The following is a 27,135-nucleotide window of genomic DNA, read 5'->3' on the forward strand; positions in this document are numbered from 1 at the left end:
CACTGCTGTTCCAGTGGTTGTCATTTTGTAATCCGCCCAGGTGAGCCTCATCAGTAAAAAAATTTTTTTGAAAAAAAATTGAAAAAAAAAATGAAAAATTCAAATTGTTAAAATTGCATGAATTGTATTTTGCGCTGGGTTTCAGGTCTCAAAGACGATTTTTTGTTGACTTCATCTCACCTGGTGGGCCTAATCATTGAAAAAAACTGAAAAATTTTGTGAAAATTCAAAAATTTTCAAGTACTAAAATTGTGTGAAATGAATTTTGCGCTGGGTTTCAGGTCTCAAAGGCGATTTTTTTGTTGACCTCATCTCACCTGGTGGGCCTAATCATTGAAAAAAAAACTTTGAAAAATTTTGGGAAAATTCAAAAATTTTGAAGTATTAAAATTGTGTGAAACACAATTTGCGCTGGGTTGCAGGTGTTAATGTTAATTTTTTGTGGACATCATTTTACCTGGTACTAAGATTATATCAAATGTTTTATAACCAAAAACTGTCATCAATAGGTTGTTGACTGTTTGTAGTATTCTTTATGTCTGTTACTATCAGTCAGTACTCTCAAATACTCTTATAACCCTTTATTTGATGATGCATGAGAACAAAATATAGTAATAGGCAAGGAGGTGAGTGGTTGTTGCTATGCATGTGTTGTTGTTAGAACTCTATGTGTCATCAATCTATTTTTAGAATATAATGTATACTATGACTAACTACTATAGTCACTGCCGAAGGTCATTATACACGAGTAGTTGTCGTATTCCATTGTGATTGGGAGACCGATCGACCGAGAGTGTCTCTGATTTATTTTTGAATAAGTTTACATGTTCAACTGTCTGCATTGGGTGGTTTTGTTATTACAGTTTAACACAGTACTTGTATAGCAATAGAGCAAACTTATAAGAATTTGTTTGAGTTTCAGTTTGAGTTTGAGTTTGATTTGTAAACAAACTATGCCATCGGTTGACGATTGTTCCTTCTTTTTTATTTTTTCTCATGACAGTAGCGGTACAGAAAGACGTTTTGTAGCTGTCAGTGTAAACACTTGTTTTTATACTTAAAAAAATTGAGACATTAAGGAAGTAAATAATCTGCTTATGTCTTGCGCTTGAACTAACAGATTTAATTTAATTGGATAAAAACTTCCAGGAAAACATATTGTACTAGCAAACTTCCAAGAGTCCTGCCAGGAAAACATATTGAATTTGTCATTATGAAAGTGTTTTTTTTTCAGAACATACTTTTAGCCATCAAATGAGAGAACACTAGAGACGAACAAACAATTAAAACATCAACAAAACAACGAACAATGTTTTATTGTATTATTAGTAGTTTATCGAGGTTGAGCAAATGCAATTCAAAAGATTATAACTGTTTGAGGTTTAGGAGACTAGTTTAGAGTTTACGTTTTTTGGAGCAAGACAAGAACTGACAGGCGGCGTTTCAAGACTGTTGGTTGCCACGAGCCTACTACATTCGGGTGTTTTGATTAAACTTGTTGAAATTGTTGTAGATGTTATCGAGTTTTCTAAGTTCTTGGTTGTTGAATCTGGAGTTTCAGTAATAGCTGGAATTTTCCAAAAACTTTCAATGAGCTCCAAATCCTGCCAATATTCTTCCTGATTTTCGTAGATAGGTACTTCTTGAACATCGTAATCATAGAGAATTCTTCTAATATCATCTCCCAGAACGTTTGAGTCAAATATAAACTCACGAGTACAGCCCGCAACGAATTCCAGAGTATATTGAGCTCCCGTAAATGACGCTTTTTCACATCTAAAAGATTGAATGAAATCGAAAGTAACAACAGGTAATGTTATGTGTTTCACAGTTTTCCAGTCTTTGCCTTGATACTCTTGCTGAACAATAACAATATTTTCTTTTTTTAAGTCTCGTATGCAATTGTTCGACTGCTGGAAGAAGATTTTTCTTTTAGTATAATTGCAATGGGAAACATTTTAAGATTTCAGTGATATCTTCGTCTGTTTACACTCGTATAAGTGGCCTTGAATAAATTGATGAAGACTGTAAAATATACCAAAAAAAAACTGTTAGAAAAATCTAAGAAGAATATGGTAAATATAATGAGTTAATTACTGTTGAAGTAATCTGATTAGTTGTTATCAACAAGAATTATCAAAGCTTAAACCTATATCAATACAATTTCCAACGATTGAGACAGAATATAAATATTTTACTTATAAAGTATTGAATCTAAAGAATCTGGTTTAAGCGAAGAACTGAAAACTCATTTTGTGGGTGGTCTGCTACCGTAAATAGAAGTGTTTGTGTTCTACAAAGATTTAATTATATGGACGAGAAGATATTTTCTTTAGTGTCTGCTGTTTTTATGCTACATGTACTCAGCTTATCTAAAATAAAGACAGATTTGAAAGTATCAGTGTAATACCAGCCAGTTCTTATCTTTCCGGGAAGCTATTTTAAGAATCAATATAGAACATTTTAAGTGGGTTGTTATTTTATTTACAATACCTTATGTTCAAACTGGTGCTATAAAACAGAAATAATAGACAAATTCTTTTTTGTTGTGTTTGACTTTCTAATGAATGTCACTGTTTTACGAATGAACGAGGACAAACATGAAAAATGTTTTAATTACTTTTAACGCTTTCAACTGCAGCAGACAATTAGTTTTGTAATCTGTTCCTCTATGAATTAGATTGATTTAATTTTTTCATAGAGAAAATCAAAAGTGTATTTTTTTTCAGATTCAGTCGACTTCAATCTAACTCGGAATGCGTCTTGATAAACCAATAGTTTGTAGATATTGTTTGAAAAACATTCATGAGAAGTATTTGTTATTAGCCACAACATACCCAAACATTTCAGTAAGACTGAACTATTTCTTAGCAGCCAGTGAATACTTTAGTCAAAAGGAAAACTTGGATTATGATAATGCTTTGAAACTTCGACCTTACGGAGGACTTATTGGAATAGATAACTCTTCTTTAGATTCATACCTAAACAACTGCAAAATTCTACGATTACACGCAATTTTGCATGACGCTGGTGGTTTCATCCAGGAGCTCTACACTGAAGGACCCGGCTACTCGTACATGCTTCCCTGGAAGCTTAATAGTTGTTTCACTGGACATCTGACAGGAATTCTTTTTTGTTTGTATATTAAAGTTTTCCACTCAAAAATTTATCCCTTGTTGGAATGTTAAGCAGTAAAACAGTTGTGTTAGACATTGAAGGTTTCCGTCACAGGAAAGAAAAATTTATTGTTAAAGAGTTTGGTATATGTATTGAAGATTACAACGATTGTGTTTTGTTTTCACCACCATCAAAATTTTCCGATTTGACAAATCCGCAGAAAACTTCAATCAGTTGGTTATCTAAAAACTTACATGGCTTAGATTGGAACTCTGAAAACTATCCTTACATTTATCTAACACAAATTGTCCAAAGCGTTCGCTTAAGAAACCCAAGAGCGGTTTACTACGCTAAAGGTTTTGAAAAGTCTCAACTTTTATCGGAGTTGCTCGATTGTCCAGTAATCGATTTAAATACTCTGAAGTGTCCTAAAATATCTTAGTTTTTTTTACAGTTAACTGTGGGAATCATAGCTCAACACATCGTGGTATCTTCAACAATCATTGTGCACGGGAAAAAGCTTGTTTCTATTTTGACTGGTTGACAAATGAGAGAGGAATTGACGAAAGTGGAAGCACCCTTGTCAGCGAATTCGACTATTTGCGCCTTGATCACGAAGGAGGGGACACTGAACCTTTCAATTTGCAAAGGAGAAGCGATAAAAAGTGGTACTCAAATTCGTCAGAAAAAAGTTAGGGTGTTTTTGACAGAGGAGGAAATTCGTTCGATTACACACTTGGTTTTTTACATCGAGCCTTTTATTCAGTGGAGAAAACAAAATGTCGGATTCTCAACGCAACGTCTCGCCTCCGAAATTTCTATTGATATCGAAACATCCAACTGGTAAAGAAGTAGATCAAAATGACAAAATGCTGCCTGAAGAAATTCAGGAACTCGTGAACACGGACAAAGTCAAAGAAATTGTGTACTATGAAAAAACTACAAGATTACCCGCATAATTCATGGTGCACATGAATGAATTTTTGAGTGATTATAGTTGTTATGAACTGTTCTATGTAAAACAATAAAAAGTACAATAAATTTTCATTTTATACACATTTTCTTTTGTGATAGAACAAGTAACAGTTGATCAAGTTGTGCAAGAAACTCTTTTCGAAAAGCAAAGTAGTGGAAAATCTACTTGGAAATTTTGTAACCAGATAATGTTACCACGGTCGGAAGTTGTGTTTTTTGTTCAAATGTTTGTAATTTTGATGCTAATAGTTCTTTGCATTGTGAAATTGACTGTGCTTAAACCAACTTGTGAGGAAACATCAGTTTGGATTTCGATTTTGTCAGGTTTAGTTGGATATATCTTACCAAATCCTCGATTATGAACAAAATTATCCCTACCAGTGACAGAATCTTTATGGCCGTGGTAGGTCCGTCGGGTTGTGGTAAAACGAATTTAATTTTCAGAATAATAACAGGAAACACCTTTTATCCAAAGTTTAAAAATGTTAATTTTCTTTACCACGAAATGCAACCAATATACTCACAAGTTGACCAGCATTCAAACATTGTTTTCAAAAAATTCACAAACTTGGAGTTTTTGGAAAATACTGAAAATTGTTTGCTTATATTTGATGATTCTTGTGAGGAAATTTTTAATGACAAAGAGTTTGTCAAGCTGGCTACCGCAGGTCGACACAAGAACATTAATGTCATTTATGTGAAACACAATCTTTACCAGCAAAGTAAATGTTCACGAACAATAGATTTGAATACAACTCATATCATTTTGTTCAAATCACCACGTGACGTTCAGCAAGTCGAGTTTCTCGGTAAGCAACTGAATCTTACTCATTTTTTAAAAAATTGTTATGAAATAGCAACAAGAGAAACATTTGGACACTTATTGATTGACCTGGATCCAAAAACTTCGGACTGTCTACGATTTTGTTCAAACATTACAGAGCCTGGACCGTCGGTCTTCTACATACCTTCAGACAAAGCCGATATTACTCACATATCAAATGAACGAGAAAAAATTCTTTATACTGAAGCGAATGGTACTTTTATCTGATCCTGAGTTGAGGAAATTTCTCCGCACTTACGACGACAATATTGTATTGGTACTGTGTGAATGTTTTTACAACGTAATCAGAGGACATGTAAAAGTTCAGATTAACGATTTGGAGCAATATGAAAACGTGATCAAGACTATTCTTCGTAAAAACGTTTCAGTTGAAAAGAAAAGAGCCATACTACTCACAAAAACAGGTTTTGATTTAGTTCGGCTCATTATTCATTTTTGCTACCAGTATTTGACTCAATCATAAAAGAGAAGAAAATGACAACTGCTGAGGAATTTATTTTAATTCCCAAAAAAGTTTAAATGAAAACTCAACCATACCAAACCCGGGTCTTAGAGAATCCTGACATTAAACACAAATCAGCACAGCTCTCTATTATAAATAGAATGCGACCAAAGGAACACATTGAAGCACAGTTCAATGACAAACTATCGGAACAAGACTCTGGTGTTGATGATGATGAAAATCGGCTCAAACTTTCAAATAGACGGGCAGATCAGGTCCTAAAAACATTATCATCTCTCTTGCCTCATTCAAAATACTTAAAGTGTAATTATATTGTAGATCTAATTGAAAAGTCTAATCGTGTACTCATTGGTGAAGACGAGAAGTTACTCATTGACAACAGTCCAACTGACATAAACGCATTCACTTTCTTGTACAATTTACAGCAACCAACAAAGAAAATTGACAGTCCTGATTATTAAAAGTGTTACAAATAAAGGAAGAACAAGTAATTAACAGCAATGCTAAAACTTCGATCAGGAAAAGTTCTCCAGAAACCGCAACAAAAAGAAAAAAAATCGTTAATAAATCACAGAAACAAAAACGTTCAAAGTTTCAAAAGCCCCCAAAACAAGACAACCAGAAGCAGCAACAGACCAGCAGAGCACTACTCACCGAAGACGAAAGCAGTAGTGACGAAAAAGAAGAGGAAGGTTTCGAAACTCCGTACGAACCAAGTGCACAGAAGGAAAAACAATGGGAATCTTACGACGAGTGAAGAAAAATTGCTGCAGTCAATGTACACAAAAGGGCCAGCTGCGTTTGGAAGCGTTGAAAATTTACAAAAAAAACACAAAATTACAACCTCGCAAAGTGAAACAGTTTTTAGAGACCAAGAATGCTCACACAAAATATAAGGGCTTTCGAAAAAGTTTTGCACGTTTGAAAGTTATTGCATATGACCTTGATGAAATTTGGTCTCTTGACTTGGCACACGTGGACAAACTGTCAAAACGCAGGTATTAAGTACTTATTGATTGCTGTTGACTGTCTTTCACGCTATCTACGTGCCGAACCACTCAAATCAAATTATGCAACAACAACAGCTAAAGCCTTCAAACGTATGATTAAGCATAAACAGCCGAAAAAAGTTTGGGTGGATGCTGGAACAGAGTTTATGGGAAACTTCAAAACACTTTGCCAGAGGAGAAACATTAAAATTTATCAAACTTTCAGCGAAAAGACGTCTGCGTTTGCAGAAAGGAACATCCGCTCTTTAAAGAATGTTATTTACAAGTATCTGGAAGAAAAATGGACATATTCATACATCTCTCAGTTGAAAAATTTTATGCAAGCAATAAACTCACGCATCAACCGTGTAACAAAAATAGCTCCGAACAAAGTAACCAAAAAAGACGTTCCTTATCTGTTATCATTAAATGCAAGTGCATCCGAGAAAATAGTTAGTCGACCCAAATTTCGAATTGGTGATTTTGTTAGAATATCAAAAATTGATTTACCCTTCCGAAAAGGTTATAAACAGACATTTACCAACGAAGTGTTTGAAGTTTACGATATTCCAACGATAAACCCTCCAACATACAGCCTAATTGATTCGAATCAGAATCCAATCAGTGGTAAGTTCTATCAATTGGAACTAGTGAAAGTTGCTGACAACAGCGAAGCGTTGACAAAGCATGAATGAGTTTACCATACATTTAGTTTCATCAGCTTCCATGGACATTTTTCCAGAGAACACTTTGGCTAACTTCAAAAACTTTTTCAATGAAGAAATCAGCCTGCAAGGTGATTGGAGAGTAGCTTTGAGTGAAATTATCTTCCCATCCAGAATCAACCAGGTTAATAACACTCGAATCATAAAGTATTCCTCTGAAGGTAACAAAAACCATCAGAGAAGTATTCCATCTGGTGCTGTTTCAAAACCATACAAAGGGGAGACAGTCTTGATCAATACTGGAAGCTATGAGAACTTGGAACACCTGATAAAAGCCATCAAGACAGCTACTGGTCTAACTAAATTCAGTCATCAGTACAATAAAATCACAGGCGTTTTGGTTTTTTTTTGGTAAAAATGAAGGAATTACATTTCCTGACAATGAAATACCAAGCATTCTGGGCTTTGAAGGAATCAAAGATGGGCCAGGTACTCATATTGGTTATAAAATGATAGATTCCTTTGACAATTTGGCACTGGGTGACGGAGAAGCAAAAGCTTTTGTTGCTGATTACCCTTTTGATCTGCTTGCAGGAAAACAATTGATATTTGTATACAGCAACATAATTGAGTATCAACACATTGGAGACACAAAAGCTCCGCTGATTCGTATCATTGATTCAAAACAACGCCTGAAAAACGGTAGCCTTTGTGAAATTGAACCTACGCATAGAATAGTTTTTAGCAATTTGGAATATAAGAAATTGTTGTCAAACAATTTTCAGTGTATTGAAGTTCAGTTGAGAACCGAAACTGGTAAATTTGTTCCATTTACGGGAACAGGAAAAGTTATTCTGACTTTAAACTTTAAAAAATTTAATTAAATGGAAGCTTACTATCAACAACAATCAGTTTCACCATACTTTGCAGGATACTATCGTCAACGAGGCAGTGGGTTCGGGGCTTTAGCGGCTGGAATTGGTAGGGCGGCCATACCGATAGCTAAAAAGTTTTTGTGGCCTGTTGCTAAAAAGATTGGAAGAGAACTGTTTGTACAGGCGGCACCAGAGATTGTTGACGTTGTAGCCAAAAAGAAGAGTCCTAAAGAAGCACTCAAATCAACTGTTCAGAAAACGGTAAAGAAACAAGTCGGTGGCTCAAGAGCCCGAATTGGAGGTGTTCGTGGTGGAAATGTTTATAAAAAACAGAAACAGAGTGGTCCTGTCAAATCCCAAAAAATCATTCAGAGAAAACAACCGTTACTGAGAAGTCGGTCCGATTTCTTTTCCAAAGTGAAAAATGAATACTAATTTATTGCCAGCAGAGGCAACACACACAACTCTAGACTTGTTTGAAAAGCAGCCTCTCCTGATCACCTTTGACAATGCTTTTACCCAAAAGGTTGGTCCATCATACTCACCGGATGGTCCAATGCTGGAATTCGAAGTTGTTGGCGACAGGAACAACTTTATTGATTTGCAAAAGTTTCTACTTGAAATAAAATGCAAAATCACGAGAACCAATGATGCCGATTTGAGAACTGGTACTGATGCCACAAACACAGATTCGCCGTATTTTTAGCAATAACGCATTACACTCTCTGTTTTCAGAGTGTACAGTTTCGGCAAATGGTGTTAAATTGTCAAATACAAACGGCAACTACGCACACAAGGCTTTCATAAACAGAATTCTCATCCGGAAGAACAGCAAAGAGCACTTGGTTAGTTTGTCATACTATTATTATGAAGACGAACCGGCTACAATTGATGGAGCTGACAACAGAGTTACTGATGTTGCTGCGCGAAAAGCTTTAGTTGGTGACTCTCTGGAATGTTCTCTACTTGGAAAACCGGCCAGTGATATATTGACCTGTGACAAACATCTTCTCAGTGGTGCTACACTACGCATCTCCTTCAGAAGGTCCCCAAACGATTTTACCGTCATATCCGAATCTAATAAACATTACAGAGTAAAAATTGTTGAAGTAAATCTGTACGTGCGCAAAATGACCGTGGCTGATCATGTGTTGTCTGCGATAGAAAAAACTTTGCTAAAAACACCAGCTGTCTATCGGTACACGGAGGTGTTGCCCAGAACTTGTCTTGCCACTGCTGGCATCCGCAGTTGGAGTCAAGAAGACATCTTCTCCAAAGAACCAGTTCGAAGAATGATTATAGCAATGTCAACCAATCAGTCATATTTAGGAACTAACAGAACGAATCCTTTCCATTGCCAGAAATTCAATTTGAATGAAATAGTAATTTATCGAAATGGACTACCGGTTGTTGGAACACCAATTTCAACAACCTCAGATCAACGAGTCTACTTCAACACGCTTGAAGCTTTAGATTTTCTTGATAAAGGTGGTCATGGCATTCCCCTAGCGGATTATCCAAATCACTTTATTCTGGCCTTTGACCTTACTTCAACACAGGAGGCTTCACACGATTTTATTCATCCTGGAATCCCAGAATTAACAAATTGTTCAATTTCAGTGGAGCTCACTTTTGGAACACCTTTGGGTGACAACGTTGAAATTTTATTCCTAGGCGAACGAAGTTCAACTTTTTACGTCAACTCTGAACGAAAAGTTACCAAAAACTCGGTTATTACATATCCTGTTGATGGATAATTTTGAGATAACTTATCTAGTATATAAATGTTTTCATCTGAAGCACAAGTTTTGTGGAGTTTTTGCAGCTGACAATTTTCCAAGACTGCCAGAAAATTGCTTTGCTGTGGTCAATGCCTCAATATCAACATCATCGGGTAGTCATTGGCTACTGATTTGTAATTATAAAAAAACAATGTACTTTGCTGATCCACTTGGGCAAGCACTGGATTGCTACCATTTTGTATAAACTCGACTGCTGCAGTTCTACTTCGAAGAAGAAGTCGTTCAGTGTCTCAGATTGCAGCCAATTCAGAGCCCAAACTCCAAACTGTGTGGACTCTTTTGTATTTATATTGCCCATATTATTTTCACATATAGCTATCCGTTTGTACACTACATTAATGATGATGATTTACTACGATTTGCTAAGCATATGATGTAGGACAAATCAATCAATTTAAATTTTTTAGCATCAACTGTTTTCATAAATTCGTAACGTTTTCCCCTTGAGGCTAGATCACTCATTTTTTAATGAAACAAGTGGGATTAATTTTTTAATTCAAATCGAAAGTATTTTACATTCTCATTATCAACATTCAGGGAGCCATATCCACTAATAATAATATCAATAATTTTTGAAAATTCTGCATAAGAACTGTTCTGATAAATACTTAAAAATCGGTTAAAAGTACAAGTTGGTATGAAATCAGTTTGAACTTGAACATTCTCTTTGACAGTCTCCAGTTCAAAGATATTTGGAAGCTTTCTTTTGGAGCTATATAAATCTAGCTGATGTTGGTGATTGTAAATGACTGCTTGCTGCAACTTCTCAAAAATTTAACCGTGAAAAGTGATGTTGACAGATTGTGTTTTGTGGAGTAGAAGTCTGAAACATGTGTATAGGCAAGGTATAGAATAGGGTTTTGAAGATTTTTTTTGAAAGCCTCTGTTACTTGATCCAAAGCTACAATAACATGATAGTGTTGTTCTTTTATTCTACAAAAGCTGTTATTCTCATGCAAACTGTAAGCAAAACTGTTGTTGATTTCTTTAGTATCAAATATTGGCTCACTTCTGCAGATAAAATAGTGAAATTTCTTTTGAAACTGTCGAAAGAATTCAGGTGTTCGTTCAAACATTGCCTCAACCATTTTCAATACTGTGTGTCGCTCCTAGAACTTTTCTTCGCTTTCTTCTTTGATCGACCAGCAACCTGAGTTGAATTAAAGCTATTCGTCTCCGGAGATAATTGTTCAAACTCGGCTAAAGATAGTGTTATTTTCTGGTTGAACTTGAAACCTTCACTGTTACAATTGTTTCTGTTGTCTTGGGTTTGATCACGGAAGTTATCTTTTTTTAAAAGTTTAACCGTTATATATGTTCCAGTAGAGTCATAAGTTTCCACACAAGCAACTACATAACGTTTTTCTGTACACGTAATATCGTGAGAAAAGTCAAAGAAGGAATAATCGTCAACCGCTGGCATAGTTTGTTTACAAATAAAACTCAAACTCAAACTGAAACTCAAACAAATTCTTATAAGTTTGCTCTATTGCTATAAAAGTACTGTGTTAAACTGTAATAACAAAACCACCCAATGCAGACAGTTGAACATGTAAACTTATTCAAAAATAAATCATAGACACTCTCGGTCGATCGGTCTCCCAATCACAATGGAATACGACAACTACTCGTGTATAATGACCTTCGGCAGTGACTATAGTAGTTAGTCATAGTATACATTATATTCTAAAAATAGATTGATGACACATAGAGTTCTAACAACAACACATGCATAGCAACAACCACTCACCTCCTTGCCTATTACTATATTGTTCTCATGCATCATCAAATAAAGGGTTATAAGAGTATTTGAGAGTACTGACTGATAGTAACAGACATAAAGAATACTACAAACAGTCAACAACCTATTGATGACAGTTTTTGGTTATAAAACATTTGATATAATCTTAGTACCAGTTAAAATGATGTCCACGAAAAATTAACATTAACACCTGCAACCCAGCGCAAATTGTGTTTCACACAATTTTAATACTTCAAAATTTTTGAATTTTCCCAAAATTTTTCAAAGTTTTTTTTTCAATGATTAGGCCCACCAGGTGAGATGAGGTCAACAAAAAATCGCCTTTGAGACCTGAAACCCAGCGCAAAATTCATTTCACACAATTTTAGTACTTGAAAATTTTTGAATTTTCCCAAAATTTTTCAGTTTTTTTTCAATGATTAGGCCCACCAGGTGAGATGAGGTCAACAAAAAATCGTCTTTGAGACCTGAAACCCAGTGTAAAATACAATTCATGCAATTTTAACACTTTGAATTTTTCATTTTTTAATTTTTTCAAAAAAATTTTTTTAATGATGAGGCTCACCTGGGCTGATTACAAAATGACAACCACTGGAACAGCAGTGCTTTTTCCCGACTAACATATAAAACAAACCAAACCTACCAAAAAACGTCAAAAAAATCAGAAATTTGCCAAAAATGTGTTTTACTGGGCACGCAACGGGGGGGGGGGGACATTTGGGTGTTACTGTGTTCGCAACGGGGGGGGGGGACACGAAAAAATTTTTCGAAAAGGCGATAGCTTTTGGCGTTTTCCACCGCTCTTGCCAAAACGCCAAAAACTATCAACTTTTCGAAAAAATTTTTTTTGTCCCCCCCCCCCCGTTGCGAACACAGTAACACCCAAATGTCCCCCCCCCCCCCGTTGCGTGCCCAGTAAGACACCTTACTACTATGACGGCAGTTGGTTGTTTTTAATTGTTCAAAGATGAGCTTTTCTTTTCAAATTGTATCTATGCAAATTTCCATGAGGACTTTCAGAACCCCAGATAAAACTGAACGTCTTTTATTAACAGCCGCCCTCATCTTGTCAGCCGGCTATTATAGCGCTCCTATTTTTACGACTCGAAGAGGAGTATTGGAGAAGTCCTTTTTTAAATCAATTTTATTGGAGTAATTTTTGAAGCGGGAAATGAAACGCGTGAAAAAATTTGGAGCGATTTTCGGGGCTGAACAAAAGTTAAGAGGGGAGCGAAAAGAGATAAGTTTTTGTTCATACCGCTGTTTTTGAGAGAGCGAGAAATTGATGTGTAAAAAAATTTTCTCTAGGCGAGCGAAATTTTTTTGTTCACGTGCGGCTTTTCAAAACAGTTTTTTGCAACTTTTGATGGTTATGAGGTTGGATTATGATATTGTATTAGTTTTAGGCTTGTTTTGATAGGAATTGAAGGTTTCAAGTAGTTAATTCCGAGTTTAATGCTAATTTGGAGGATTTTGATCAGTTTTGCTGATTTTTAGACGAAATTTAATTATTTTGCCTGTTTTTTGGTATTAATGCTTTAAGTGGGATTTGAATGGAAGCTTGTTTCTTAAGGAATTTTCAGCTACCCATTGACTAAAGTTTTGACAGAAAAATTGAGAAATTTTAAACCATTTGTTGCAGTTTTTCTTTTTTCTTAGTCTTAGACAAGTTTCTTAGCCTATTATGACTTGCTCATTGTTTTGCGAGCTTTCCATTGTCCTAATTGGAGAGGAAATTTACTCGGCTTTATGTTTCCTTGTACTATAAAAAAAAACTTAAGTTTTTCTAGTTTTTTTATTTAATTTGTTTTTGAATGACGTTTCTATTCTTCCTTAAGTTTTTTTGGCGTTTGTGGAAGTTCAGGGTTCACGATAGTTGTGCTACTTGTGTAGTCACAAGTATGGACAATTTTCTCCTTCGAGTCATTTCCAGAATTCTCCCGGCTATGTTCTTTTACTTCCTCGAACTTTTTTTCGCTTTACCCATTTTGCCGCTTTTTTGACATTTTGCGTGAAATCTTTTTTGATTTCTCCTTGCTAGTTCCACTCTTCTATCATTCTGCTCAATGTTTTTTTTAAACAGCAGCTGCTCAGCAAAGCAATTTAAAATGAAGAGTCAGTATAAAAAATCAAAATCAGAGAAGAGATAGAAACGGGATAAATCCATAAAGCCTATTTTTTAGATGCCCGGTACTTTAACTTCGTTCTCATAAGTTTTAGTTACTATCTATAATGTTTATTGGTATTGATACTAGACCCTCTAGCGTCTCACTGAGAGACAGGAGTATGTTCAACTACGAAATGACATCGAAATAAATCGCACTTAAAAATATTTTTCTACAAATATCAATTTTTGTTGATATTTTCTTTTCTTTCAATCCCAATAGAGTTATGGGAATCAACGGCGGCTTTTTTCCGGCAATCTGCCGGGTATGTTTTATATTTGGCTTCCTTAAATGGTAGATATTGACGTGGTAGATCTCAAATGATGTGCTCTTGTTTTAGATTTTGTGGTCTTCTCGTGAAGTTCTTAGTTGCTCTCAAATCAAGTTTATAGCAATTATATTAGTCCTGTTGGTCTTTTTTCTTTATGCAAATTTTGTTCTACCGATTTTTTTTGTCTGACAAATTATTTTCATCTGACCATTTTACTTTTCGTTTGCGAAAGCGAGATAAACAGGTAAATCCCGGATGACATTAAGTTGGGCTGCTCATCGGGCGTTAGTAGTCTGTTAAGTTTACAAATCGCCAAACCGATAGATAGCCTCTTGAAGCCAAGTGCGACCAAGCCAACCGCTCGACAGTCGTTTAAGAACAATTTGCCCGATATTATCGGTTTTTTAATAAAATATTTAGTCCTCTAGTCAAATCGATTTAAATAAAGAGGAATCCCAAGAAGAACAAGTGGAGGTGTTTGTACACAACTGGTATAAAATGTGCGCTTTTCAGAAAAATTGATGGGTGGTAATTACTGCACGGAAATTTGGAAATTTATAAGAATGGGTTAAAACAGGATAGATCCAGAATTTCCATTGTAGCCATTTGTTGAACAAAAATGTACAATTTTACTTGTGTTTAAGAGGCTACGTTCTGTGGGAAAGAGTTCAAGCCTGTACTGTCTCGATTCAGAAGAGATTTTTATTACAAAGAGGACAACTCTTTGCCTCTCGAATGTCGAGACATGTTAACGTCCTGGAGATTCGCAGAAGGCGACGACTGGTTGAAATACAACAAACCCATCTTAATGGGAAAAATTTACTACACCCCTGAAAACGATGGAACCAAAAAGATCATGGCTGAAGTGCAAAAATATTTTGATGCAATAGCTGACATAAACAAAGATATCTCGGGGTTTCTGAGGTCTTACGATACCACAGTCAAAGCTGTGGAAAGTTTTGTATCTATTGCGGAACCTTTTGCAGTCTTCCTAGCTGAGAAAGCTGAACAATATAAACTTTTGAGTAACGCACAGGATTCAAACTGGAGGTCGATTTTGAGCAGTATAAAAGATTGGATGGAAAAATTCAGCTCCATCGGGAAGTGTTTTGTGACGTCACGAGTAACAGCCTTCAAAGATGAAGATACGATGATAAAGGAAGGTAAAAAAGATTTGCGAGACGGTAAAGTGCTAGGCGGTTTTGTGTTCGAGAATGTCAAAAACGGAAATGTGCCGAAGATTGTGTCGTATAAATTGAGAATGAGTGCTGCGTTGGTTGTACCCACTTACATTTTAAGGCAGTATCCATGGAATTATACGCCTTCAGTGGACCCAGAAATTGATCTGAAGCAGCTATCTTCAGGTATTTCCCTCATGTTTTAATTTTGCTAATTGCTTGTGTCGGTGTCTTGCTATAGTGCTTCTAATTCTAAACAAGAAGGATCGGGGATGTGCTTTTGCACATTATGTTCCAACCCGTCGAAATCAAACTACAATATTGAGAAAACTCTGTAAAAGAAACAACTGTTAAAGAGGGCAAGAGAAAAGTATCATTTGATCACTTCTTTTTTAATTGCTTGCAAACGAGGTTAGCAATAAGCCTCGCCGTCTTTTTATGCGATTCTCTGCTTGATCGATTTTCGTCTGTAACTTGTCTTTTTGTTCTCAAGCACGGGATAAACAGGTAAAGCCCAGAGGGCATTATGTTGCGGAGCAGCTCTTTACAATTTTCTAATCTAAGGGTACAACTCATCTAAGCTGCTGAGAAGACATCCATTAATTATGAGAAGGCCATTTTTCGGGGCTTGGACACAACCCCCGCTCCTCACTCTACCCCGAGCCGCTTGAGAGCAATTCGTTCGAATTTAGTCTATTAGTTATTTGTGTTAGTGGACAATGTTTTTGGAAAGTAATGACTTGTATTTAGGTCAAGTATATCTCATGGATTTGGTTGAGAAGGCCATCATAAAAGTACAATCTGGGTCAAGTTATGAAAATGTGGGACTTCTGATCCAACAGTTTCCATCTCCTCCCTACATACAAACATACAGAGATCCAAATTCAATTTACTTTGAATTCTTTTCCATAGCCACGGCTGTTACTCTTGCAATGTTTATTACGATTACAATATTTGTTTACTACGTTGTTTACGAAAAAGGAGAAGGCATTAAGTTTTATTTGCGTTTTTATGGTATAAGAACTTCTATACTTTGGAGTGCATGGATTATAAGTTTCTTTATATTTCTTTTCGTTATAATGTTGGTTCCTATTGCTGTAACCTGCGTCTTACTTCCTAACTCAAGTATAAGTTTAATTATTTTTGTGTACTTTTCGTTCTTGCTGACTACCTTGGCGTTTGTCATGGTGTTCACCGTGTTTTTCCAAAGTGCACACTTCGCTTGTATAATTGCCTGTTTCTTTTTCCTGTTCGCATTTTTACCGTCTATACTGTTAGCCATGAGGCCAATTTTATTTTTGAAGTATATTGGCTGTTTTCTCTTTCATAGCATATCAATGGGATTAATTTTCTTCTATTTTGCCATATGGGAGTTTTACGGAGTTGGCGGCAATTGGTCGAATCTGTTCACGACCCCTTTGTTCCCCGATGGATTCTCCATTGGTCATGGAATAGCTATGCTTTACCTGAACACAATTGTGTACATGTTGATTGCACTCTACATGGAGAGAGTTGCTCCCGGGAAGTACTTTGTCCGTCCAGGATGTTGTTTCTGTTGTAAAAAGAAGAAGCATGGAAAAGAGATGGATGTCTTGACAAATTTAATGGTTAACTCGAAAAAGACAACTGACAATCGTATGGTTGAATTTGAGGAAATGCGAATTGAGTATCCGATGTTATTCGGAAAAGGTATCTTATTAATTAAACCATGTGTACTATTGGCTTTCGATAAGATTTCCCTAAAAATTCCCATATTTAATTAAGAGAAGGGGATGTACTTGACACGAATATTACGAATTTAAGTTATAAAAGGAGGCTCGCTCATCTGTTTCCACTTGAATGGATAAAAAGAAAGTTGACGTCGCCTTCTTTAGCTCTGAACAGAATAAAATAAAACATGCATCTTAAAAACAGATACGCCAGCTTGTTATGACAGCATTAATTGACTAATTTGATAAACAGTAAAGAATGCTAGCAAAACTAAGAAATTGAAAAGACAACTTTAAAAATAAACGTTGTGAAAGTCATAAAGACCATAGCTTGGATTTTGTACCGCTGAGGACAGGATACTGAGTTTCAATAGTAAACTTATAATAATATGATTAAATGACAAAACAAATCAACAAAATAATGCAGCAAAACAAAAGAGCAAGATTTTCTGAAAATGGACGCTCTAACTGTTATCAATTGCTCTCGAAGCGAAGTTTGAAGCAATTATTGGAAAGGTGTTGGTCTTTTTTTGCAAAATTTTTTGCTCGATTGTTTTGACTTTTCGAGCGACTTTTACTCCCTTGAGTTTTGCGCGATATAAATTTCCTTCTCTCAAATATAAAGTGGCGGCATCTCAGCCGGGTATTATAGCGCTCCTATTTTACAATTCAAAGAATTTGAATTGTGTTGGGGCGCTGTCTTTTTTTTAAAGATCTTCACACATTTTCATGATTTTTGAAGGCAAATTAGAGTAGGGATTTTGGTCACAATGAAACAGGAAGTGGAGCGAAAAAGTGAGTGGTTTTTCGGAGTGAAATTTTTTTGCTCTAACTCTAAAGTAGAATGAGAAACGGTGTTTGATCAAAAATTCGGTTTCTCGCTAGTGGTTTTTTCACATGCGACATTTTGACATTGATTTTCTGTTTCTCCATTTTTTAATCTGATTTTTTTAGAGATGGTTCTCCCAATTCACTCATAGTCCGTTCTAGGTCTAGTTTTTTGTTTAGCCAATAAAAATTCTTCGAATTGTACGTCAGGACTTGTCCTACTATGTTTTTTTTTACAATTCAAAGAATTGGAGTAGTTATTTTGGTCACAATGAAACAGGAAGTGGAGCGAAAAAGTGAGTGGTTTTGCGGAGTGAAATTTTTTCGCTCCATTTCTAAAGTAGAGTGAGAAGCGGTGTTTGAACAAAAATTGCTTTTTTCGCTATTGGTTTTTTGTTCACATGCGGCGATTTCATTTTGATTTTCTGCTTTTGGATCGTATTTTTTTTAAATGAATTTTCCAATCCATTCATAGTTCATTCTAGGCTTATTTTTTTCTGTTTGAACCAAATTCATCTTTCTCCATAGTGGTTCTTTGTTCACATGCGGCATTTTTACATGGATTTTCAGTTTTTTTATATTTTTTTATCTGATTTATTGGTAGCGTTTTCCTAACTCATTCATAGTCCATTCTAGGTCTAGTTATTGTTTACTCAATGAGAAGTCTTTGAATTGTACGTCAGGACTTGTCCTGCTATGGTTTTTACTTCGTCGAATAAAATTTTTTCGCTTTACCTTAGTTCACGGATTGTTCAACATTTTGCGTGCAATCTTTTTGACTCCTCTAGGCAAGTTTCACCCGTCTTTCATTCTGCTAAACGTGTTTTTAGATTGCAGTTGCTCAGCAAAGCAATTCAAAATGAACAGAGTCATTATCAAAAAACGATATCAGAAATAGAAACAGGATGAACCCATAAAGCTCAATTTTAGATGACCTTTACTCGAACTTGTTCTTAGTTACCATCTTTAATGCTTATTGGTATTGATACTAGACCCTGTGTCGTCTCAACAGGAAACAGGAGTTTGTTCAGCTCTAAAATGGCATCAAAATAGTTCGCATTTCAAAATTTTTTGTGTACAAATAATCATTTTCAAAATTCCTTCGTTTTGTTTCAATCGCAATCTTGGTTATGGGGATCAACGGCGGCTATTTTCCAGCAATCTGTGGTATGTTTTTTTTCATTCTGTGTCAAAATCATTTTATACCAGTCATTAATTAAATTCAAAATTATACATTGAAACCAAAGATTTTCAATAGTAGTGTTGATTACCGAAAGAAATGGCAAAGTATAAAAAAAGGCATGAAATACAGACATCAGAAATATAACAATATTTTCTGGAAAATAAGTGTGGTCGCAGAAAACAAAATTACTAGTTTTGAAGTGATGGATCAAAAAGCTAAATCTATACGTCACTGGCATTAATCTATATATCAACAGGTGTTTTTGTATATCAATAGCGTGTATTAAATAATTATCGAAAAACCATCCATGCCATGCAATAAAACAGAATTAACTTAATACTTCTCGACAATGAGCCAAAGTCATAGCTAATAGTCTAATAGCCGTATACTACGAACGCCAAACAACCATCATTCTAATTTGTTAGGTGTTTTACCTGCTTTTATTTGAAAACATCGATTGAGTGTTGTTCACAAAAACTGAAGGGCGAACTCAAATGTGAATAGATTGTGTCGAAATTATCCTTCATTAGTTGTTGTCTGAAATTGTACTTTTTGCCTTATAAAGTCATAAAACTTTTTGTTCCGACCCTCTTGAGGGGGGAGGAACTATATACTCAACTGGGTTTTTTTTTGTTCCGTGAATTTTCGCCGCTCGATATATTCATCGTAGAGAGTTGAGACTGGTATCATTAGAAAGCTCATCCAGCGTAGAATATGGAATTAAAAGATTTTTTTAATTTTCGATTTCTACAGAGAGTTATCGAGGTTTAAAGTTCTGAGAAAAGAAGAGTGAATTCACGTTGTTTTTATTCACATTTTCCGGAATTTTTGCCTAAATTTTCGTCAATTTTGCTAAAATTTGTTATAATTTTTAAGAATGATTTTATTTTTGAAGACGAACAAGCATTGTTGATTGTTTTGATTTAATTTTTTTGGTCAAAAAATCTGGATAAACATTTCAAAATTTAGACTTTTTCATCAAAAACAGCACGAAATAAGCTAATTTAGTCCACTTTGATTAAATTTGCCGACAGTACATCCCCAAACAACAATCAAAAAATCTTTGTAGACTCAGAGGGGGGCTATTTCTACTTCAGAGTCCGCTGAGAGTGCACTGTAGTTAAAACCTTGCCGTTTTTTGCCAACTTTATTCGTTGATTATCAAAAATGCAGAATTTATTTTGAGTTTTCAACTAACAAATTATCTATATCTACAACATTCGAAAAATCAGTTATTCCTAAGGGACAATAAGTATTATTAGGGTTTGTTTTTGGCCATTCCAGGACTGTTACAATCCAAAAAAAATCGGGTTTTAATCAGTCGGTCTTTTTTTTTTTAAAAAAAGACTTTTTTTTAATAATAAAAAACAGAACATATCAAATCAAAGCTCAGGAGTGATAGGTCCAATCGATTTGCTTGTTAAGCAGCTCCAAGCTAATGCATTAAGTTTTTCAATTGAAAATTTATGGTCGTTTCTTTTTTTAAAAAATAATTGACCTTTCAATAAATAATGGCTTAATTAACTTTTTCTCTACTTTTTTTCTTAATTTGTACAACTTCCAGCTTAATGTCAGCAAAAAAAACGACCGCTTCTTCTTTCTACTTATTTAACATTTATTCTCAGTTGCAGTTTTAAGCCTGAAATTATTGTTTTCTGGCTTTGATACCACAAGATTTCAGATTTTTGTTTTGATATTTGCCAGTTTTTCACGTTTTCAAATTTTGTCACATTATCACATTTTTGACGTTCTCATGTCACCTCATTAGCATTCAGAATAAGGCACAATTGAACATATTAAAATTCTGAAAGATATACATCATCGTTTTAACGGCCTCGACGCCTCTTTCTTGAAGAAATCAATTGAATTTTGTCTGTCATTAACTGTCATTTATACTTTGTCATTTCGGTCGTATGAAATTTCCTGTATAGTGATAGCTTTCATTGGCTTTTCATAGAAGAGTAGAAGAACCGATATTCTGATATTAGTAGATAGCTGATGGCTTTCATGACGATCAAAATTAAAAAAAAAAATTTTCAACTTCGCAATTTTGTTCTTTTTATGTTTCTTTTTGTTTTCGAATCTCGTTAGTTAACTACAGGTCAAATATAACATTATAGGTGTCAAAGGAATAAGAGGGATTGGTGTCCCAAAATCTTTTGAAGAATTTGTTATGACCTTACTGGCTTCGACACCGGTTTTTCACAAAAAAAAGTAAACTAATGTGATTTTTGTCATATTTGACGTTCTTTTTGTAGATGCAAGAAATATTCTGGATAATTACAGATCTCGATGGCTTTTTTTGAATAAACGACCCTATTTAAATAGCTCTTTTTGTTATTAATGCCTTTCATGACATTAAATGTAATTTTGTTTCGAAAAAAAATTACATACTTTAGCACTTCGCTTTTTTGTCTGCTTGTTACCTAGTCTTACTAATGAATAGCCACGTACTAAATTATAGCTGTTTGAAGAAGGCGCAATCAAATGTATTTTGAGTGCCAAAAATTGGCTTGACGGTTTTGACAGCGTTTTCTGGCAAGTTTCAATTGAAATTTTGTTTGTTCTTTGTTGTTCTTTTTAGCCGCTTTAAAAAATGAATAAGGACAGGTCCTAAGGCCCTTCTATAGAAGTAGTAGAAATCGTAAATTTGTGGTAATATTAATTGATTCCTAACGGTATTTATTACTTTGAAGTTAACTGTTTCAAAAAATTAAGTTAATTTTTTTACTTTACTGTTTTTGTTCTTTTTTGTATAATTGTTACCAAACCTTTTTATGGACTGGTCGCATATGTTTTCTGGTGATTTATAAGTTATTTTTGTTTAGTTTTAGGTTTATCTGACGGTATGTTGATTTTGTTATTAAATTTAGTTTTTAAGAGGGACATAAATTTTTTGATGTAATTAATGTTTGTTGTTGTTGTTGTTTGATTTTGCTTTTCGTCTTGACTCGCTTTCTTAATATTGACATATTACAGCAATCTAATGCATCAACTTTTACTCCACTGAGTTATTTGCTTTGGAGGCTATCTTATCGTTGATACAGAATTTTTTGAAAAAGACTTGGGCTTTTTTGGGAATCGCAAAAAATAGTTTTTGGGTTCTTCTATCTGTTCCTCATTTGGTAGACAATTATGCCAAATTTGTGGATGGGCGGGGTCGGAACATTATGTGCCATCGCACATTACCGAGCCGCCTTGTTAGCCTTATAAAGCCTGTCCTTTTTCCTGTCGCGTAAATGCTGAAATGCTCTCCGAAATATCTGGTGAGCCAATAAATGCTGTGAAAGCTTAAATTTATAGCCTAGATGACCGTATTTGCTTTCGAGCTAAATTATTGTGAACTCATGTGGATTTCTTATCCAAATTTTTGCACTTAACGCTTTTGGGTTTTTGTTCTAGAATATATTATTGACGTTTGTCGTTCGAGAGCAATTCATCCGACACTAGTTGGTTTTATGTTAGTTAAATTGAGTGGAAATTTGACTCAAGTGCTTGCGGGGGTTCTAGCAATACCCCGGGCACAATTTGAGAGAAATTAATGCAACTATAGTCGGTTGTCGGAGGAGTTCGTGGGGCAAAGATTTATCGGGCCACGAACTTCTAAAGGAGTTCGTGGGGCAAAGATTTATCGGGCCAAGTAAGTCGACAAATTTCATCCTGATTTCGGTTGAAATTTTACTAAATATGACTGAACAGTTAAATTGTGATGAGCTCTTAAAATTATTATATAAGCAAATAAAGTACTTAGTTTTGAGTTTTCTGATATTCAGATATTAGAGGTTTTTGACGACACAATTTTTTTCCTCCGTGATTTTTTGAGATACCTTTTCCACTACAGGAGCAAATGTTTCGGCCGATTATACATTCGATTGTTTGAAGGGGAGAACTACCTGCATATTAGGAACACCACGAACTTGGAAATCCAGTATCCTGTTTGCGGTCTGCGGCCTTCGTGAAACGCACTCTGGTGCTGTTTTTGTCAAAGGTATAAAAGTTGAGCGAAAGTTTACTACAGCGAAAATTGGCTTTACTCCTCAATACATACCTTTGTACGTAGATCTTACAGTTAAGCAGAATCTGTGGTTTTATGGCGCATTGCAAGGTCTGAAAAAGGCTGAGATTGAGCAAAAAGCACTCGTTCATTTAGAAGATTTGAAAATTGTATCACTTTATAAAGATCATTTGTATACGTTAACCTACAGCCAGCAGCGAAAAGTTGCATTAATTCTTTCGGTTTTGAACGACCCGGAAATTGTTGTAATTGATGAACCATCAACGGACGTGACATTGAACGCTGAAGGAGAAATTTTATCATTTCTCTTTTCCATAGACAGTGATCCAAAGCGAACCATGCTAATAGCAACAAGAAGCTGTCGGGAAGCCGAGTTGTTAAGCAATAAGATTGTTGTTGTTTCTGCTCTCGGCATGAACGTAATCGGCAGTCCAGATTTTGTGAAAAAGACTCTTGCAGCTGATCCAGTCATAATATTATACAGGAAGTACCCTCCAAATGTAAATATAGCAAATGAGCACTACTTGCGAGGTATTGACAGGTTCATGGTGGACACGTTTAAAGACTCAAAATTGGTAAGAGATGAAGGCTTGGAGATAGTTTATCGATTGTCGAAACATTCCGCTAGAGGGCGTGAACTAGCGTTTTTATTGGACCGTCTTCGAAGTCAGAAAGATACTCTTATGCTGACGGATTTCATTTTGCTCAATTCTGGTACGCCTAATTTGGCAAATTTGAATTCGATCATGGACTCGTATAGAAGTGTACCGAACTACGATAGCCCAGAAATTGCGAGGAATGGTTTCCTTTCTGTGACCTATTACTCTAATATATTCACACCCTATGTTGGTAAGGTTGCCTATGAGACGTTTTTTCAACTTGAACAGTTTTAATTTGTCCATTGGTGCTAGATATCATTGTCACAAAAATCTGTTTTTGAGAAAAATCGATCGTAAATTCTCAATGCAAGGAAACAATTCTTTCTACAGGGCTAACACTCTGGTATACACAGGAAGAAAACTACATTGTTCCCAGATCAGAGCAATCATGTCCAAAAATTTTCGCGCTCTAATCAATTTACCGGCTTTAGTTATCCTTGTGCTGTTCCCAGTTATGCTATTTTTGATAGCTGTCACCTTATTCAGTCTTGCTGTGGTCGCTCAATGGGCATTTGATGAAAGAGTCGAATTGCATCCGTGGTTGTACGGAAAGAAAAATTTAATCCTATATGAAGACTCAGCCGCTAAAAATTTGCTAATGACCCGAGTGGGTAAAGGCATTGTGAACAAACCCTATTTTTCAACCGCGTGTGTAAAGGGAAAAGATGAAAAGTACTCTGAAACTGATAAGTTCTGCGATAAGACCTCAGAGTCGAGTGGTTTTCGGCAGGCTGAAATTTTGTCTACAAATAAACGGTCTTCGGAAGATGGTATTATGCACTTAGTACCAAGAGCTGCGAAAGATATTTGCTCAATTGAAGATGGTCCACCGGCAAAGTGCAAATCGCCGTCCAAGAAACCTAAGAAAAAAACACTGAGTACAGGAGATACTTTGCTGAACATGAAAGACATTGATATCTCTGATTACGTTTTGAGGACTAGAATGGATGATCGATTCAAACTTTTGTTCGGTTTTGTATTATTCGACGAAAACTCGAATCCCTACACGTATTATAAAGCGGAAGATTCTAAGCAAGCGGTTGAGTCATTCAAAAATTTTCTGAACAATTCACCGTATCTAAACTACACTGCTCTAGGATGGTCCCAAATTCCTGAAATTCCGATCGCCGAAATGTTTCCACAGCAAGGCGTAACCATATGGTGGGAAAACAAAGCTTTGCAAGTTTTAGCAATTGCTGTGAACAGTATCAACAATGTGATACTGCGAGCTACTATGAAAGGAGTCAAAGGCAAGGAAAATTCAGCTGACGGTTACTCCATTGTTGCAAGTTTGCATTCGTGGATACCTTATTATTATGACTATGAGCGGGATTTATATGTCAATCTTCCAACTTTCATAATGATGGCCTTTATCTGCTTTGTTTTTAGCTTAGTTTTGGGCTATTTTGTTTACTTCTTGGTGTGGGATAGATCGAGTGGTTGTAAACATCTGAAAAATACAAGTGGTGTTAGCACGATTTTATACTGGTTAGCGAATTTCTTGTTCCAGTTTCTCATACTGTTTGTTGTGTGTATCCTATGTTCTCTAGCGATGTTGGCGATTACGAAAGTACCTTTTATGCCTTCTGTGCTGCTGCTTATGTTCTTGTTTGCAATAGCCGTGTTACCTTCGTGCTACGTGTTCGTTCCCTTTTTTAACAATCCTGGAACTGCAATGGTCGTTATGAGATGTGTGGTCTTTCTGCAAGGTAAAGATGTTCATTCAAGAGTCAAGAATTGCATTTTTCCTAAATTGCATTTATGAATAATTCGAAGTATATTTTTCATCAATAATGCTTGCAGTTCATCATTCAAAAGACCTATTTATTCACAGCAATAAACGCTTCAGAGATAGCTGAGCGAAGCTTTTATTGACATTGTCTTGGCGGTCTATGTTTCTTAGAATTTCAAGTGTATCGAAGAGCTGTTTTCTTGTGACGCGATGAAGCGTATTGGTATTGTTTGTTCCTATTAGCTGTGACCTCTTGGTTTTCCACCACGTCGCAAAATGTACTTTTTCGAGTATTTTATTCATCCGTCGACACGTGCTTTGCGTAGAGCGAAGTCTTTATTTAGTCACGTAACTTTCTTTCAGCACTAATGGGTTACATCTAATTCAAAATAATTTCTATTTAACAGCCGTCGTGTCGTTCTTTTTTATTCAAAATCTGTTGCTTGACCGTTTTGACTTTCACTTCTTTGCTAGAATTTTCTCGAATATTCTTTTTCTCGCTTGAGCGATTTACCTTCACTTTCCGACTTCGAACTTGAGATAAATTGGTGAAGCTCTAGGTTATCAAACATCTGAGCAGCTCTTGCAACTTTTATAAGCTCTGAATGTACGGTGCCTTGAAGTTGCTGAAAAACGCTTAAGGAGGCATACAAAAGCAACACATCTAAAGACGGTAGTTGTTTATGTTAAATAAAGGTTGTATTCTAGCTTCGTGGTCTCGGCTACATGAAATTAAAAGTTGAGAAAAGTGTAAATTTTACAGATTTTCTTAGTTTTTGTCCAGATCTTAATATTTATTAGATTAATGAGCTTTTAATTGTGTTTTGTTATTTTTGGATACTGAGTGCTTATTTGCTGAGGACAACTGTTTCAAAATTGGCGGGTTTGCAGTTTTTCCATTTTCTTTCAGTTTCTTTCCTGGTTTCTTTCCTTGTAAACTTCACAATAACAACAAAAGTGGTTTGTATTATTAATAGCCGCAAAGCGATAGCTGAGTCTATTATTGGCCTTCTACTGTTTTTTTTTGCAATTCAATGAATTTGGATTGTGTTGGGGCGCTGTCTTTTTAAAAGATCTGTTCAAACATTTTCATGATTTTTGAAGTTAATTGGAGTAGTGATTTTGGGCAAGCCGAAACAGGAAGTGGAGCGAAAAAGCGAGTTATTTTGCGGCGTGAAATTTGTTCGCTCTAGTTTTATAGTTGAGTGAGAAACAGGTGTATGAACAAAATTTTTTTTCTCGCTAGTGGTTTTTTACTCTCGTGCGGCAGTTTCGCTTTGATTTTTACTGTTTTATAATTTTTTTGCTATATTTTTTTTCTAAATGGTTTAGTACATTCTATGTCTAGTTTTTTGTTTAGTCAATAAAATTTCTTTGAACTGTTGGCCAGAACTTGTCCTGCCATGTTTTTTTTTATTTCAACAGGATTTTTTAGGACCAGATGACGTCCCATATCTGCTTTGTTCTTTCGTTCATGCAATTTCAACCAAATGGCGTGCGTGGCGTCTTTTTTTCACTCTAAATGGCTAGTGATTTTTTCGCTTGATTCAAATTTTGGTCTAACGTGACTTATTTACTCTCAAAAATGACCTCCCACTCGGAAGTTGACTTTTTTGCTTTAATTCGAAGGGAGATAAGGCAAAATAAGTGCGTTTCACTCTAATTGGATTTCTAACTCAAACTGTAATTTCTCAGTATTAAATAAAAGTTTATTTTTTGGGCTGTTTCTTTTTGTATCTTTTCGAGACAGCACATCTACTAAGCTATTGCGGCTATTTTTGGCATTTTGCCAGCAACCTTTGTTTAATTCAGATATATATTAAAATCTTGATGTTTTTTTCATTTTTCTTTGTTAAGTACCTTCTCCAGTTCCTTTTTGTCGTCGTTAAAAAAGAATTGTTTG

At 35.4% G+C, this 27,135-nt stretch overlaps 1 protein-coding gene across 5 annotated transcripts in view; it reads left to right on the forward strand.

Moving 5' to 3' along the window:
- LOC142345662 (phospholipid-transporting ATPase ABCA1-like) overlaps nt 1-27,135 on the forward strand; it is a 77,952-nt gene that overhangs the window by 29,481 nt on the left and 21,336 nt on the right. For 2 of the 5 annotated variants that reach the window (XM_075397863.1, XM_075397864.1), the window contains exon 1: nt 23,735-25,209. In XM_075397863.1, the coding sequence (XP_075253978.1) occupies nt 23,805-25,209 (1,405 nt within the window). In that variant the 5' untranslated portion in view covers nt 23,735-23,804. Of the gene's footprint in view, nt 1-14,572; nt 15,293-15,856; nt 16,796-22,667; nt 25,210-27,135 lie in introns of those variants that run through there. The other 3 variants (XM_075397861.1, XM_075397865.1, XM_075397866.1) reach the window with 3 other exon arrangements.

This window comes from Convolutriloba macropyga, chromosome 9 (genome assembly GCF_964194025.1).
Source record: "Convolutriloba macropyga chromosome 9, txConMacr16.3, whole genome shotgun sequence".
Taxonomy (NCBI): Eukaryota; Metazoa; Xenacoelomorpha; order Acoela; family Convolutidae; genus Convolutriloba; species Convolutriloba macropyga.